This window comes from Aulostomus chinensis, chromosome 21 (genome assembly GCF_037954235.1).
Source record: "Aulostomus chinensis isolate RoL2024-O1b breed Wild chromosome 21, RoL_Achi_v1.0, whole genome shotgun sequence".
NCBI lineage: Eukaryota > Metazoa > Chordata > Actinopteri > Syngnathiformes > Aulostomidae > Aulostomus > Aulostomus chinensis.
The window spans coordinates 6,838,902-6,856,064 of NC_141340.1; the positions used below are offsets into that span (position 1 = coordinate 6,838,902).

General features: G+C 41.4%; 2 protein-coding genes across 14 annotated transcripts in view; one reads left to right on the top strand and one right to left on the bottom strand.

Annotated features, from left to right (window-relative positions):
* Window position 1: 1 nt before the first annotated feature.
* Window positions 2-10,751, bottom strand: adcyap1a (adenylate cyclase activating polypeptide 1a). 10 transcript variants are annotated; one of them, XM_086191694.1, is made up of 10 exons: window positions 9,434-10,747; window positions 8,124-9,312; window positions 7,633-7,731; window positions 4,974-5,378; window positions 4,660-4,764; window positions 4,088-4,231; window positions 3,581-3,685; window positions 2,855-2,989; window positions 2,090-2,197; window positions 2-506 (listed from the first exon to the last, which is right to left on the bottom strand). In XM_086191694.1, exons 5-10 carry the CDS (start codon window positions 4,755-4,757, stop codon window positions 443-445), a joined length of 654 nt encoding a protein of 217 aa, XP_086047820.1. In that variant the 5' UTR covers window positions 4,758-4,764; window positions 4,974-5,378; window positions 7,633-7,731; window positions 8,124-9,312; window positions 9,434-10,747; the 3' UTR covers window positions 2-442. The 10 variants fall into 10 exon arrangements, with proteins under 10 accessions (XP_086047820.1, XP_086047821.1, XP_086047819.1 ...); XM_086191695.1 differs by having other exon boundaries at window positions 8,124-8,312; window positions 8,891-10,747; XM_086191693.1 differs by having other exon boundaries at window positions 8,124-10,747.
* LOC147241495 (tyrosine-protein kinase yes-like) overlaps window positions 10,270-17,163 on the top strand; it is a 21,207-nt gene continuing 14,313 nt past the window's right edge. For 2 of the 4 annotated variants that reach the window (XM_086191689.1, XM_086191691.1), the window contains exon 1: window positions 10,429-10,936. Coding sequence is in view for 1 of the 4 variants with exons in the window: in XM_086191688.1 (XP_086047814.1) it covers window positions 10,375-10,554 (180 nt within the window). In the remaining 3 variants the exon portion in view is untranslated. Of the gene's footprint in view, window positions 10,937-17,163 lie in introns of all 4 variants that reach the window. The other 2 variants (XM_086191690.1, XM_086191688.1) reach the window with 2 other exon arrangements.

The window sequence follows — 17,163 nt, forward strand, 5'->3', positions numbered from 1 at the left end:
CTTACAACACTTTTTTTTGACATTTATTGACTTGACCCTTGCAGATCGTCATTTGAAAAAGTAATCTAATATTCTACACAGCAAATATATATATATGTATATGTATATATATATATATATATATATATATATATATATATATATATATATATGAAGATAATCTTCATTTTAGTAAGGCTATTGGCGCTTTCATTATCATACATATCGTGGAGAGTGATATCCTTCCCTCTACGTTCACAGAAATCTAGTGCTCGAAAGAAAAAAAGGAACAAAAAACAAAGCGCAAAAGGAAGCAGTGCAAGCAAGAGTTTTTGCTTGACGTCTAACGCTAGATGTTACTCAAAAAGAATCTGCCTGTGCAACACAAAAACAACGACCAAAGAGTGAAATGTTAAGCTGATGATGTGCAGCATTGTAGGGCCACTAAATAGCCATCTGTGATTCATGGCGATTTTAAAGTCGATGCAAGGCACCACAGCCGCAAACTGCCTCCTGCGTCACAAAGCCTAGAGGAGAGTGCAAAATTAAAGAAAGATTGATACAGTAAATATGACGTGTCAGCCAGGCACAGATCGAAGAACTCTACCCTGCTGTTGGAAAGCTAGAACTGGCTTCCTCTGGTTAAATTTAATCTCCTCCTTCAGGGATTAGACGAAACAAAACTTCATATGTGATTAATTGTCCGTATTACAGCGTAGGTGCTAAAAGGTTAGCCTCCACAATTCAGAAATCTTTTCCTTGCCCACCTCATTTCATACCTCTCATCCTTCTTTCTCTCTCAAATTCTTTTCTATCAATGAAATCATGTCAATTACGGCAGCTTTTTTTTTTTTTTTTTTTGCACCAAACTGCAGCTAAAGACAATAGAAAATAATCTCTAATTGTCCAGTTGCAGCTTTTTGCTTCTTCTTCTTCTTCTTCTTCTTCTTTTTTTTTACTTTCTTTAACCAATTTTACAATTCAAGGTTATGAAATATCAACAGAACCTATAAAGATAAATAATGACATTAATAATAAATACACATTTTTAAAAATGTGTTTTTTTTTAACCACCAGCAAAAGTACATTCAGATTATTTCTCAGCCAAGTTGACACACACACACACACACACACACACACACACACACACACACACACACACACACACACACACACACACACACACACAAATGTCAGCGAGGAGAACAAAACACCAAACAACATCCAGAAAATGGCAGATGTGTATGTTTGCAGTAGTCAGAAAGCAAGCATCCGGTTTGGAGTCGTCTGCACAGATGTGGTGGCTAGTGCAATTGCTTTAATCATGCAATCTATTGTTGTCTTCTTTTTTTTTTGTTCTTTTTTTCTTTTACATTTGTTCACATGACAGAAAAGGGAAGCACAATAGACCCAGAAGGTTCAAACACAAGAGTCCAAACTGCCTCGGATGTCTCTCACAAAGAACGAATCGATGGAGGAGTAACCATGTAACAAGTATCGTTTCTTTAATTGGTTCTAGCTTTTTTTTTTTCGATGTATGCCAGAGGATGTTTAAGATGCGAGTGATACTTATTATATGGGCAGAGAGACACGTGAAAACCGTCAGCAGATTTTTAAGAGGTTTCCCAGGACTTTTCCAAACACAGAAAACCAGGTGATAGAAACACAAGATTGGCACTTGTACATGTCTGTAAACAATGTGGAAGAAAAGAAGCAAAAACCTCAAAAGTACTCTGGTCCTCATCTCAGATTTCATCTTGAATTTTTAAAAAAAATCATATTTATTTATTTACTTATTTATTTATTGTAGATTTAAAGCCAACTGGGCTCACATATCCAGTCAGATCTACTGGAATCCTCTTTCTATCGGTCCAAAATGAAATGAACACATGGGTCTGAGTCAAGTCTCTCCAGCCTGTATGCTCTCGGCGATACAGGTGAGATTACAGTTCAGCTCTGGAGAGAGACAGGAGCACGAATGAGGAGGAAGAAGAAGCGTTTCGGAGCAAGAAGATAAGAAGAAAAAAGACCAAAAAAAAAAGGGAGGGACGTGAGACGTCCCCCCCTCCTCAGCAAGGACAGGGCCTTCGGAAAGAGCCTGAAAACTCACCAGGAACTGTTCAGCCACTCTCCCAAAAAAGCTTCAAACTCATCCCCGTCCGGGAGGGCATCAAAGTCTATGTCTTGTAGGATTGGGTGAAAACCTATGTCTTCAAGGCTGTTGTGAATAGAGACAACTAAACTCTTAATATCACTTTACAAAGAGCAGCATTCGATACATTGATTGTCTTTTAAACTATTTATTTTTCCTCAACAATCATATCTCGTCACTAAATGTTTAAAAGACAGGGCTGTTGTATATCATCATGTCATCTCCCCTCAATAAAATAGGCCTAAAATAAAATCAACAAATACATAAATAGAAGCTATATATATATGTATGTATATATATATACATATACATATATATGTATGTATATATATATATGTATATACATGTGTATATACATGTATATATATATGTATATATATATATGTATATGTATGTATGTTTTGGGGTTGTTGTTTTTTTGGTTGTAATGAACAAAAAGAAAAAAAAAGTTGGTCCACAAAGTAGATAAGTGCTTTAAGTAGAAAATAAAAAACAATATTTTTATCAAAATATTCATTTTAATGGCTTACTTCATACATAAATACATGTTTAAGAACACAAAAGCGATCCACTGATTGTTCAGATCTCGAAATGACTTCATCTGGGGCTGCACACACTTAAGTTGGGTTTTGTTGTTGTTGTTTTGTTTTGTTTCAAGGAGGGGAGGGAGGATGCTACAAATACGCCAGTCGGCGTCCTTTGTTTCTAATTCTCTGTCTATACCTTTTCCCCAGGACCGCTGCCAGGTATTTCTTGACTGCCATTTGCTTTCGGTAGCGGCTGTAACTGTCCGTGAAGATCCCATCTGAGTGTCGCTTGGACAGAGGCTCTGAGCTGTCTTCCACCGATTTCCCCCCGCTGTGAGGGAGGGAGGGAGAGAGAGAGAGAAAGAGGGAGGGGGGAGAGAAAGAGGGAGGGGGGAGAGAGATTTTATACTTAACATCACCTCTGCGTGTGCAGGTGCTGCGGTTAAGACAAGTGAGTTTCTGAGCTCTTAAAAGGAATAGGCATCCCACTTTGGAACAGTTTGGCTGATTCTCGACCTGCGATGAGCGCTGATAAAGGCTGGCCTAATTGCTTCCCCCCATCAGGAGCCACTGGGGCTCAAATCTATAAATTATTCATATGGAAATAAATTTAAGCCGGTTTAATTCTTCCCTCTGCTCTTCACCCACACAGCAAGAAGCTGCGAAAATGATACTTCCTGAATCAATCAAGTACCCATTTGTGCCCCCACCTCACCCCCCCCCCCCACCACCACCACCACCACCTCACCCCACCCCTTGATTACTTCATAGCTTTGATAAATCCTGACATTCCCAGCATGCTGGGAGATAATGAGACCCACAAAGATTAACACAGTGAAATATGGAGGGTCAGACACAAGAAAAGGCACAGAAGACAGAAATATAAAAGAAAGAGGTGACGAACCAAAGAAGGTGCTCTTACCCTACACGTTTTGCCATCAGAGAATGCAGATATTTCCTTGCTGATATCTGACCCAGCGCTTTCCTGTAGGCTTTATTAAACATGCCGTCTGCATGCCTTTCCGTTCTGGGATGATAGACAGCAAAATCACCACACGAGCAGCGCAAGGTAGAGAGGCAACACTTTCAAGTCATAGCGAGGATGTGTGATGGCTCCGGAGTTGGAGGAGGTTTGTTTCAAGATTTATCCTCTTTTATTTTGATGACTTCTGGTGTTTGCTTGGTTTTTTAAAAAAAATATTATTTATTTCGTCAAATAAATCAGAACTTAAACAGACTAAACTTCCCCTTTTGAGAAAAAAAATGTAGTCAAAGAAGCTCTCGATTTAAACAAAACACGTTCAAACGTACACGAACAGAAATAGGACTACAGTCATGAGATGTTCAACATAGAGATTCCCAACGCCGAGGGACGACGACAACAACAAGAAACAAACACACACATTTTAAACACTGCTCATGTAGTCACCTTTTGTCTTGTTTTGTTGCTGGGTAATACAGAGGGTAGACGTCGTCAGCCGCAGACGGAGAGCTTCTCCCATCCAGTTGGTCTCTGTCGTAATCCAGGGAGGGCAGGGAGTTCCCATCCTCATCATAAACCTCGCTGTCAAGGCTGCAAATAAAATTAACATTTTAGCGCACAATTAAGTTTTTTTTTTCTTAAAACGAAACAAAACAAAACAAAACAAAAAACCAATTTAGCAGATGATGCACACAAAACTGCGTTTCTAGGGTTTCAAATTGTTTTCGATTAATTATCCCATCAGAGAAATGATGCAACGCTGCTGCCTCTGCAGCCTAAATCGCATTACCATGTCTCCCTGGTGGATCTTTCTCTGTAATTATGTCTGCAGATCTATGGATCGGCTGTCAGGTGACGTTAACCAGCAATGCAACAGGCTTTTATAGCCACAGACATGTGAAACGGTCCCTAGCTGGTCACTCCTCAGCCGGGCACATGTAGATACGAATCATTGCACAAAGAAAAAAAAAAAAAAAGCTGTGAAAAGTGAGGCTTAGAGTAAATGACAGTGTACCTACCTCGCGCTGGGAAAGCTAAGCCCCACAGGTGAGCAGGTGACGCTGTGATGCATTATGATTCCATAGATGAGTAAGGCTAGAGTCACTTTACTGGACATTTTCCTGCTGAGAAGTACACAAAAATATATCATGATATCAACTGGAGGAACAAGAGCATAACATGTCTTTTGCTTTACATCGTGCATGCGATTTTTCAAAAGCCACACCTGCCCCTCCTGCAACACTTTCGCGCTGCGTAATCCCCCCACCCCACCACCACCACCACCACCACCACCTGGTGGAAAAAGAAAAAGAAAAAAAGTAGCTCCCCTTACCAGTTGAGACGCGATCCGCTGAAGATCTCAATTCGGGAGAGTGAGATAAGAACTCTCCCCCTCTCCCTTTTCTTCCCCCTCGTCACTTCTTCCTCTAGTCCCTCTTGAAGCGTCTTGACAGTCTCCGTGTGCTTCTCCTGCAGCCCTCCGGTGCGCCCGCGGTTCACTTCTCGGAGACAGCGGCTACGCGTACTCGCTCATGGGCGGAACGAAGAGCGCCAAACATTTGTCTGCGGAGAACTTTCCTGCGTCCTATCAAGTGATCTCCCCCTTGCTTTTTTATTCATGAATCCGACAGGCATGCCTTTTTCACTTGTCACGTAGGTGGGGGTGTAGGGTGTGTGTGTGCACGGGGGGGGAGAGGGGAGGAGGCTGCGTCATCAGCCCTGTCCCATTGGAGTGCGCCTTTGTTCCGCGTCAATGAAAGACCCCGAGTCAAGTCATTAAAAAAAGAAAAGAAAAGAAAAAAAGGAGTAGACCTTGATTTCAAACATTACCATTAATGAAACAGTGAATTAATGTCAACAGCTGACGTCATGCCATAAATAGGATCACATGACAGGGACAAGGGACGGAGAGGGAGCTGTCCGGTGCTGAAATGTAACAGACTGACAGCCTCCCTCCGAGAAAAAAATACAAATAAAAAAGTTTATCAAAAGAAAAGTCTCTGATGCAACCGACTTAATTGCTCAGTTATTTTTCACGAGTTTGGTCTTTTTATCGGAGTTTCTGAGCTCCTTGTTTCCTATTTCTGAGGTTTGGAGTGACGCATCATTGTAGCTCAAACCATCAATGAATCATTGGCTTCAGCTTAAGAAACAGTAGTGTAAATAAACAAATATATATATATATATATATATATATATATATATATATATATATATACTATTAATAACTTATAGTTTGTATTTTATCAGCAAAATATAATTGAAATATCATAAGAAGTGCAAAAAAAAGTACCCCTGTCACCGAGACATTAATCAGATTTTAATAATTTAACACTTGTGTCAGATTTTCTTGTTGTATCTCATCTAAGTGGAGATGTATTTTGTTTTTTGCTTCAGGTCATATAATCCTGTCGGTGGGTTCTTCAAAGGGCTAAACGATACATTTAAGATGATCTATGGGTTTTCAAAAGTAAATTTTTTCTGTTTTTCCATACTTCTTTTTTGGTAACATTTGCCTGTTCTGGGTAGATTCATTTCTTTCTTTTTTTCCTGATTTGAGTTTGAAACCCTAAAATGAAAGAGGAGGGGGCCACAAACCGACAGTGCTAACATGATCTGACTGAATTTTAGAAGCTAAACGCGTGATTTTATGTGCTATCGTCACACCAACTGTTAATTTTAGCTCTCAAACGAGGAAAGAATCATATCCTCCTGTTAAATATTGTGGAGTTGAAGTGCAAAACTACCACTCAAGTACTGTTTCTACATGATTTAACTAATTGCAGCACAATTATGGGTCATTCCACCGTGTCCTGATTCTTCATAAAACACCTATTTGCACTGGGTTTTCTATTCCAGGCTCTTGTGACCGGACACCGTTCATTAACAGTCAGCTACAGAGGAAACGACAGTGTGTTGAATATTTAGTGGGTGATTCAGACCCCCTTCTGACGTCATGTGACGACTTTCTTACAGCAAAGAAACTCTTTAGTTTGAATGAAGTCTTTGACGAAATCAGTGCAGGTGCTCAATCGGATCCATGTTTTTGCTTTGTGAGAGTACTGCACCCTAGTGGTTGAAACAGGGGAGTGCACCGTGACGGCTCATTAATGACTCAGTTCAGATGTCATTTTATTCAGAATGATGTAAACTCAAAATAGAATGAAAATGATAGTACAGTTTTCGTTTGTGTATATTCATCAGGTAATTTGGATTATTTGATACATGGGAATTATCAGATTGGGCAATCTGACCGAATAGATAACTTGTTAAGGTGCACTGTAACCTAACATGTGTTATGGAACTTATTTGTGTTGCTATGACATCTTCTACAGACATTCTTTTATCATTAATTTCATTATTATTTTTGAAACCTCTCTATTGTTTGTCCCCTCGCATTAGTCAGTTTTGTTCCTGAGGTCACCATCTTCTTAAACAATTTACAATGAACATTATCTTGATGGAACTTTGTGTGATTTATCTAGATTTCTCTCTTGTTTTTCTTTGTTTTGCTCAATTCACATGTTGTTTTTTGTGAGTCAGTGTGTTATTTATCAAGTGCTGAAGGAAGGGGGTATTTTTGTAAGTTAGCATTGCCACGGTTCACTAGACATGCTAAGCTATCGGTGTGCTGCCATGAGCGACGGCACGGACACAAGACTTTTTAAAGTTTAATGTTTTTGACCACCTTTTTAGTCACGATTAGTTTGTTAGCAACCACGACATTTAAGACATATAAAAAGCTAAGAAATTCACAAGAGTGGTATTTACTGATGTATTTTATGCAATAGTAAAATTTTTTTTTTTTTTAAAGATTTAAAGCTTGCGTTAGCTACAGACCTTATTCCAGGCATTAACTGGAAACCCGTTGTTTTTGAGAAACCAGAATTTAACAATGTTAACTTACTTGTTAGTTTTCCAATCTATTAAGATTTTTAAATGGAATTACTTGCATAATGTATGACCGATATTAATATTAAACCAGTACTTACCGGACTCACTTCACCAATAAAGGGCATCCCACTGATCGTCATGGTGGAACAGTAATAAACCTGACCCCGTTTGATCAATGATCTTATCATTCCTGGTTACTGGAAAAAGGAGATAATGTTTTATCGGATTGGAATCTTTTTGTAATGAACACTTAAATCATCAGTTCGATGTAGGTGTGTGTGTGTGTTTATAGTGTTAACAAAGTGACTGACCTGACATAAAATCCACAAACTCTCCCTTTAATCTGACTCTTACTGTAACTCATCAGTGTGTGGGCAGAGTAAAATAAACTATCTTCTGTTTGTTCAGATGCTCCTGCCTTCAATTCACACTGTTTACGATCATTAACTGGAGAAAAACCTGTGAGTGATTGCATATCTGAGCCTTATCACATCAAACAAGAGAGAACATGACTCATCTAATTTTAGCACGTTAGCTTTTTATAGCCCCTGCTGGCGTTGACATGTTGAGATGGCTTTATTGAAGTTACCATCTCATGGCTCGCATATCTCAACATTTATGTGGTGATAGAACACATGGATGGTGGTCCTCCTCCCGGCGTGGTGGTTGGGCTGGGGTTGGTCGCGGGCCTTGCTGTTGTGCGGTGGATCGCTTGCTGGTGGTTTCACTAAGTCTGAGGTGCCCTGGACCGTATCAGCATCTATTGAGTACTCAGCCCCTGTATGGAGGAAGATGAGGGTATGATTGTTTTGTCCGGGGGGTGGCGGTCCTGGCAGGCTGGCTGGCTGGTGGTGCCCTATAGCCTGAAGCCCGTCTGCTCTGGGAAGAGGGGGAGAACAGGGGATGGGGATCAAGGGTTGGGGGGGTAGCTCTGTATGGGGGCGGTGGGCCTGGTCGTTGTGGTGGGCTGTGGTGGCGGGGGCCTTGGCTGTCAGATCTCCAGACATGGAAACTGGCTTTTGGGACATGGGATGTCACCTCTCCAGTGGGGAAGGAACTGGAGCTGGTGGAAAAGTTTGAGTGTTACCGGCTAAACATGGTCAGCCTCACCTCGACACTTAACTCTGGGTCCAGAACCCAAGTCCTTGAGAGGGGTTGGACTCTCCTTCGCTGGAGTTGCTCCAGGTGAGTGGCACAGGGCCGGGGTGGGCTTTTTGATAGCCCCCAGACTCTCTGCCTGTACGTTGGTGTTTACCCGGGTGGACGAAAGGGTTGCTTCCCTGCGCCTTGGGTTTGGGGCACAGGTCCTAACTGTTGTCTGCTCTGATGTGCTGAACAGCAGTTCAGAGAACTCACCTTTTTTGGAGTCCCTGTGAAGGCTGCTGGATGGGGCCCGACTGGGGACTCCATTGTCCTACTGGGGGACTTCAATGCTCTCGTGGACAATGACAGCCTGACTTCTCTGATCTCTCCCTTTGAGATAGGGTGAGAAGCTTAGTCATTCGGGAGGGACTCAGAGTAGAGCCACTGCTCCTCCACGTCAAGGAGTCAGTTGAGGTGGTTCAGGCACCTGGTGAGGTTCCTCCTGGACTCCACCCTCCGGAGGTCTTCCAGGCATGTCCGACCGGGAGGAAGCCTCAGGGCCGACCCAGGACACGCTGGAGGGATTATATCTTTCAGCTGGCCTGGGAACACCTCGGGATTCCCCTGGAAGAGCTGGTGGAAGATGCTGGGCAGAGGACAGTCTGGGCTTCCTTGCTGAGCCCCACTACCTGGACCTGGATAAGCGGACGACAACGACAAATCTATGTCTTTATGTACACTTACTTCCCAATGTATTAGCTATGCCAAGCTAGAACCAAAAAAGTTACAAAATCAAACTTTCATAAAAATCACAACCTCAGTCTTTGTTAAAACAGTTAATCTAGTATTTATTCAACTTCCTCCCACAGTCCAAAGACATGCAAACAGGGACTAGGTTCATTGGAAACTCTAAATTGACCGTAGGTGTGAATGTGAGTGTGAATGGTTGTCTGTCTCTATGTGTTGGTCCTGTGATGGACTGGTGACCTGTCCAGGATGAACCCCGCCTTTTTAAAAAAATTATTTTTATTATTCATTTGGAGGCAGATACTCCTCTTCTTTTCTAAATATGCTTCCTCTTGTATTATTTTAGGCTCATGTCTTAAGCAGCTATTTGTTTTAATGCATGATATTGTACGTTTTTAATGGTTGCTGTACTTAATCTGGAATTTGGTTCCGGTACCGTCTTGGCCAGGACTTTCTTGTAAGAGAGTTTTTGTAATCTCAGTGAGACTCACGTAGTTAAATAAATTTTCAACAACAAAAAAAATCAAAGAAAAAGCTTTAAAAATATGTCTTGGCTATTGTATTTAAATAGCCTTACACTTGTTCTGCTGTGCTGCACCAGTGTTACATATATTTTCATTTTTAGTTTTTTTTTTTTTTTTACCATGCTATAACCATTAGTGTTATTAGTGCTGGATTTCTTTAAAATTGCTCTTATTATTATTATTACTCTATCAATTTAGTGGTAGTAGTTTTCCGCATAGATTGTTTTGAGTTATTTTACCATCATTAAATGGGTTATAAATTGGAGTGTTTTTTTTAATAGTAGTAGTAGTAACAGCAGTAGAAGAATAAGAATAAGAGGTAGTAGCAGTAGTAATAGTACATGTCCAATCAGCTGCCTGATACATTCAGGTGTGCTCTGACAGCTGCAGTGGCCGAGGGGCGGCCACTAGGGGGCGGTAGAGCTCCGTATTTGTCAGTGAAGAGGGTTAAAAATTGAGGTCGCTTCGAGTCCTCCTTTTCCACCCATGAAACCATCCTCCGGTCCTCCTCCTCGGCTCATATTATCATATGTTTGTTATGTTCGGTTGCTGCCGGGCCTCTTGCAGGAAATCTTCCCGTCAGACCCGAAGCAGCGGACGGATCCGGATCTCCAGCTGCACCGGTCCCGCAGACAGGGTCGGCCATGTTGTTGTGTGGGGGTTGATGTAAGTTTAGGAGTCGGAAGTAACGGCTACAAAGAACTGGGATACTTTAGGAGCTGACTTTGCTGCTCTCTTTTTTTCCCGTTTAAATCTCTATCATGCTGCTACCGGCGGATTAATCTACTCCGGCCTGTCGGCTGTCAACAATGCTTCCATCGCCTCCTTTCTCCCTCTCTACACCTCCGCTGTTGCTGCTGCTGCTGCTGCTGTGATTGAACTTCAGGTCCGAGCAGTGGGTCTGCTCTGCTGGATGGATGAAGTGACAATGAAGGCGGTTCCGTCCCGGTTGGAATAAGTCCCATTTTTTAAAGAAAAATAAATAAAAGTATTAGTCAAGCAAGGAAAAGAGAGGAAACACCCAAAAGGAGGGCGCGGATTAGTGAAGGTAAGAGCCCAGTTGAAAGTGGTCTTTGTCAGTGTGGAGCAGATAAGGAACAAAGAAACTACAAGAACTACTAATCAGGAATATAGCCTCCATCTGGCCGATGGCACTGGCAGAATCCCGGCAGAATCTTTAGGTTAGAACGATAGAAAAATGCTAATTAACAGCATGTGCTTGAACCCCCCACTACAATCTTATCATAGTGCAGACGCATACTTTCAAGTAGGGCAAGGTCACACTGTGTAATCTGGTTTATCTTAATTTGTCATAATGGGAATATTGTATGAAAATGTGTGACTGTATTGACTTAATAGTATTTATTAAATTGTCCTGCAGTTTTTTTGTTTTTTTTTTAGTGTGGATTCATTTTTATTTTATTTTACAAGTTTTCCTGACAGAGTGAAAGGCTAAAGTGCCACCTCATCATTTCTAATAACCTCAATCTGACTCATGCTGATTCATATTTTTGGTGGGATCAGCATCAGGATGAAGAGGAGGAGGAGGAGGAGGAGATTCTTCTCTCCTACTGATGCTGGTCTGAGCACACTGATTTGATACTGTTGTATTTACTTCACATCGGTGTTACTCGGGAACCATCCTCCGTGTCATGTTAACACATCTGATCTTGAATGACTCTGGTACATCTGACACTGACTCATCCTTCAAGGCGAGAGGGAGGTTGAAGAACCACAAAGTTGTTGTTTTTTTTTAAATTCAAATGAGTCATCATACAGCGAACTGAGAGACCTTCTGCCTGCGGTGAGGTCTGAGCAGTATAAGGTCATTTATCTGTCATTTTATATAGCTTTGACAGACCACCTCAGAACGGGGTGCCCCCTCTCTCTCTCCCTCAAATGGATCCTGGTAGCTTAAAGATACCATGTGTAAGAATCGGTCAACTGCCAGATGCAGTTGCCAGAAGGACAGGCACTATCCTATTACAATTTAATTTTGAGCAGTGTTTCCATACACCTAGTATGGGACGAATTTATGAGTACCTGGCGGGGTAATTAACAGTTTTTGTCTTTCTCTCTTTCATGAAAAAAAAAAATCTGCCATGTCAGTGTTGACACTAACGGTGCTAGCGTGGCTAAAGTTAATGCTAGCTGTCTCAGACATGGTTTCTGCTGCCCCCGTGGGTATGAGGTGAGGTTGTTTGAACGGTTTTTCCATGTTTGAACAACTTACACAATATGTAGGATTTTTAAGATTTTTCCAACCCAGGGGGAGTTGTACATACGAGACATGCATCTCAAGGAAACCACAGGGTGTATATGTACCCCAGTTTGCTAATCATGGATTTAGAGTTGGCCTAATTCCTCTAAAAATGTAGGCTCTGTATTGGTAAGTGTGCAAGTCTACACACTGCTCTGATAAAATGTTATTTACTACCTTTGGAACAGGTCTATGCTTCTCTCACTAAGAGACAGAACACTTCTATTTTGCTTCTCAGAAAAAAACAACAGTTGTCTAAAATCCACATAATGGTTCCCTCTTGTAGGATTCAGAAGCAGAGAACTTGCAATTTTGTGTGCAATATTTTAGATTAGAGAAAAGTCGGACAGAGCAGACGGGATGAACATGGGTAATGTTAGCAACTGCTGCAAGCTAAAGTAAGCAACATCCCGCTGCCCATTGGCTATTGATGGTTTTTCTGCTCAATATTCCATCGCTGCTTGTGTCAAACCACCAGAATGAAGTCTGACTCCACAAACATGCATCAAATGATGGTAATGTATTGTAACATGAGGCCTGTAAAACTGCATTTGAAAACAAAGACTGTATTTACACTTGAGGGCTGATCCTCAAATGGTTTAATAAGGTCAGCAGACACTAATCTGGTGTGTCAGATTGGTGTTTCCCTGTCAGTCTCGTGACATTCAGGTCTTGTTTCTAACTGCTCCAAGCTTAACTCTATGAGGTTTGTAGATTGTTTGTAATAAATAAACAACGCAGTTATTTAAAATGAGAAACACCTCTCACAAACTGCTGCACAGAAAAGAAAAAAAAATCCGTTTGGAAAGCAGTAGTGGTAACATTACACAGAATACTACTGCGAATCTTCCTCTCGTGCTACTATGTGACAGACTGTTGCCTCAGCTGTTACTCCGAGTCATGAAAGTACAAAAATCCAGGCTTAGAAACTTCCTATCCGGTGGAACATTAATATATATATTAAAAAATGCCTAATCCACATTGGTTTTACAGTAGATGTTGACAGTTCAAACGGCCTGTGATGTTCTGACGAGTGGAGGATTATAGATTCTGAAAATAGAACCCTGGTATTCAAGTCCCTGTACTCCGGTATTCCTATAAGACCTTTTATTCTACAAACTTTGTTGTAAATGAGGTCTTGTTAAATCGCAATCATTTTTAAATTGAGTAAAGAATTGAGTTTGTGATGCTGGAGAGAGATTAGGAGTGAAAGTAAGGAACAGTGACGGACAATCGGCTCTCAAAGCTGTTTTTTTTTTTTAATGTTTCTCAAGCCTAAAGCCTTTTCTTGGTCTCAAACTGCATCTGTTTTCTTTCTTACAATACAACCAGCGCAGTCTCAATATGAAACATGTGACGTTTCCTTGTTCACATCGCCAGTTTTAACCCTTTGGCATCAGAAGAATGCAGTGGAAGGTGGAAGGCAGCATCTGTTTCAGATTGGAAGCCTAGTAAAGCTCCTGAGATCCTCCCAGTCTGCAGCCATTGTGTCAGCTGCTAACAGCTGTCCAACAAGACACTGGGCAGGGTTTCAGTCAGACTACTGGCTGGCTGGCTGGCTGGAAGGAGGAACTCCATCATCATCATCATAGCTGCCTGGTCGTCACCGTGCCAAATGTCAACATTATAGCTCAAGCCCAAAGGAAAACGGGGCCTTTTAAACAAATTAGATGCTAAAAGAAGGCTCAATACAGACATCTGCAATTTCCATCATGCGAGGCATCCACCAATTTTGCCCATTATATATCCTCATCAGTCCTGGTTCCGCTCTGACTCGGGGTCCACTTCATCACTGTGATAAGCTGCCTATGATCCTGTGCTGTGAGGGCTGTGCAGACAGGCCGTGTTCACACCTAGCTTGTTTGATCTTCAGACTGTACAGTTTGATCTGAGTCATAATGTCGTATGCCAAAGGAGCTTTGGCCCTAAAATGTGGTCCTGACCTAAATTGATGGTGGTGTTTCAGTTTAAACTTAAAATTGGTGTTGCTTTGTTGATTAATGATTTTGGTTATTTTGAACAAAAAAGGTCAAGGAACTACACCTTTAATCCATAATTTGTAGTGCCAGGCAAATAAATACCCCGATGACTGATTTCACGTTAGCTGAGCTGTAATGAATGCTAACGGAAGGGTATGAATCTGACTAAATACTACATGCAGTCATAATTTTCAACAGTATTTTTTTATAGCAAATATTAAGGAAAAACCTAGTTCATCAATGCAGGCAAAGACTGTTCTGGATTAAAGTGTATTTGATGACTTTTGAGATGGCTCTGTCTACCTCCCCACTGCTAACGTTCATCACTAAGCTAACGTGCAATCAGCTGTCTGGTGATGGTCTGGGGCTGTCTAATGTACGCACATTAGCTTGTCTGGCACTATGATGACGGACAAAAGATGGATAATAAGGCTATTTCCTACTAAATTTCCATTTTTCCTTTAAGTAGTCAGAATAATTTTAGCCTAAATGATTTCAAAAATACTCTTTTCCATCCAAAACTCAACAATGATGATCCTTTTCAAAGTGTCCTTGAGCTGCTCTGTTAGTCTTCATCTGTGTCAGCCACCAGGTGCTCTAGTTATCATATTTCAACTGAGGGTCAGCAACTATCAGCCCTGCTGAAGTGTCCTTGGGCAAAATCCCTATACTGGCTCCAAGGTAGCTTACAGAGCAATCTGAATGAACTCGCAGGACAATTAAACAAAGATAGCATCTCGTCTGTCTGACGCACTCAGAACATTAAATAACGATGAACTCAGCAGGAATATAAGCACTGATGCGAGGGTCAGTCACGCATGTTATTCCTCAGCAACATAATACTGCATTTCGCTGTGATGTTGCTGGAAGACTTCTTTGCCTTTGGTAGGAATATTTGCTCTAAAAGCACAATGCGTCATTCAGACTGAGTGAAAACTCACTTTGTCCTCATTTTATAACAGCATGACTGCAGGGAGGACAAAAGATTTAATGGAGGAAGGAGCTACATGTGTGTCTTCTGCATGTCTGATCATGTAAACTTCCTCATTTCAACTCTTCACCTTCCTGGACTATTGTTCCTGTATATTTCTCTGCTGCGTCCAACAACCCGGGAGTCCTCTCATGTTTGCATGCGATGTGCTGTTGTAGGTCATGTTATCTTCCCGAGGGCAGTGGGATGTTGCCAGTAATTAGAATAAGTTTCTATAATTAGCAGCAAGGCAGCTCTGCTGTTGAGGAATGATCTCGTGTTGATCTGAAAAGATTTACTCAGTTGTGAAGATCCACTACCATCAAGGCATGGCCTCAGCTCGCTGTGATGGCTCCATCACCCAGTGAGATACATTATTTTGAGGCCTGTTTTCAAACGGCTTATTTTGGTAGTAGAAGCAAAGCTCATGGTGCCATTATGTGATGGCTGGAGGTTTTAGCCAGTACAGCACTGATGAGGAGGGCTGGCTAGCTGAGCTGATTCAGACGCTGTAGGCATCATAGCCAGGAGCCCTCGAACACAGATCACTCCCAGCTCTGCTTTTTAGACATTGTGTGTACAATAAATACTGAAGTTCCCTGCAGGCTACAATGATGGACTGCGGGTGGAATCGTGGTTATAACTCCTCTGTTCAGGCCCTGTGGTCACTTATTTTGCCTCTGCCAAGGAGGTAATGTAATTACCAGCATATCTGTCTGTCGGGTTGTTGTTGTTGTTTTTTTTTAGAAGGACATCCCATCATCCTAATGGATGGATGTTGATGAGATTTGGTAGCGAGAGGTATTATTAGAAGGACCTAATCTTAGTCAAATTGTAGAACCTGAGTGCTCTAAGCTATTGGCAGGATGTAACTATTTCAGTGGTATTTTTCTTTTCTGGTTGTCACAAATTTGACAGAAATTTCTTGAGTCCCTGATTCACTACCTCCAGAAATCATCTTGACCATATTCCGATCAAAGATTTTTGACGATCCCATGGCAATGTTCTGTATCCACGTAGTCTCCTCGGCAGAAATAATTGCTCTGAATGGTTTCTGGTTTGTTTTCTCTCCAGTACTGCTGGGGGGGGGGGGGGGGGGGGGGGGTTCAAGAGAAATTGCATTCATGTTTTTTCCTTGGCCCTTTTTTTCCCCTCATTTTTGGATCACAATTTTTAGCACAGAAAAAAAAAGATCTGAGCTTGTCAGTGGCGAAACAAACACTTTTAGTAGATGGACTTTGACGTGACAATTGCACTATAATATTATACCCCAATAGTTGGTCATAAAGTCACTGCTCGCGGAATTCTTTGGTCAGTATCAGTCATTGTGACAACAGTTAAAGTCAAAAGTTCCCGGCTTGAAAAAAAAACAACCTGAATTTTCCTTTAAATCTGACCAATATCAGCGTAAACTCTGAAGGAAATCTGTGACGGGGAAACCATTTTAGCATCTTCTACCTTCTGCAACATGTCATCAGTCAGGAGCTACAGCTCACGAAACAACCCACAGGCAGATCTGTGGGCTGAAGTTGTTACCTGTTTCTTGGACAAATACAGCTTAGTGGTTAATTTCACCATTTTCTCTCTGGTCTCTTTTGAAATAGCTCATTAAGAGTCATTGATATTAGCTAACATGATCATTTATCACATTTGATCGTGATAAATTTTTCAGCTACGTCGTCCAGCCCTTTATTATCCTCTTACAATAAATCCTCCGTTCTCTTAATCCTCCTAGTAGTTCCAGCTGGTAAAGTTGGCACGACGGCCCCTCTCTCATTTAACCGACCTGCTGTCTTGCACTCTGTCTCCTCCTTCACCGCAGATCCAAATTTGCAGTGTGAAGAATATTAGTTTATCCGTACAATTCTCTTTCTGCGTTGGTCCGATCACTTGGATTTGGAGGGAATCATGAGGTTTGGGTTCTAGAGTACAATGTTCAAAAACAGGCAATCATTTTTTTTAGTTTAAAACGCCAGGGAACTGCCTCCATGTGGCTTATTGTCATTTTAGTTCAGCCATTGGTGGAGTTGACGGATTGTATATCTTTGTTTTTTTTTCTGTTAACT

What these genes read in the sequence shown, in the direction of transcription:
- adcyap1a (XM_086191698.1), bottom strand. Translation starts at nt 4,757, where the DNA reads ATGTCCAGTAAAGTGACTCTAGCCTTACTCATCTATGGAATCATAATG. An exon ending in GCAACAAAACAAGACAAAAG is followed by an intron (nt 3,686 to 4,087) that starts GTGACTACATGA and finishes CTATCATCCCAG; the next exon opens with AACGGAAAGGCATGCAGACG. An exon ending in GAGTGGCTGAACAGTTCCTG is followed by an intron (nt 507 to 2,089) that starts GTGAGTTTTCAG and finishes ACTCTCCTCTAG; the next exon opens with GCTTTGTGACGCAGGAGGCA.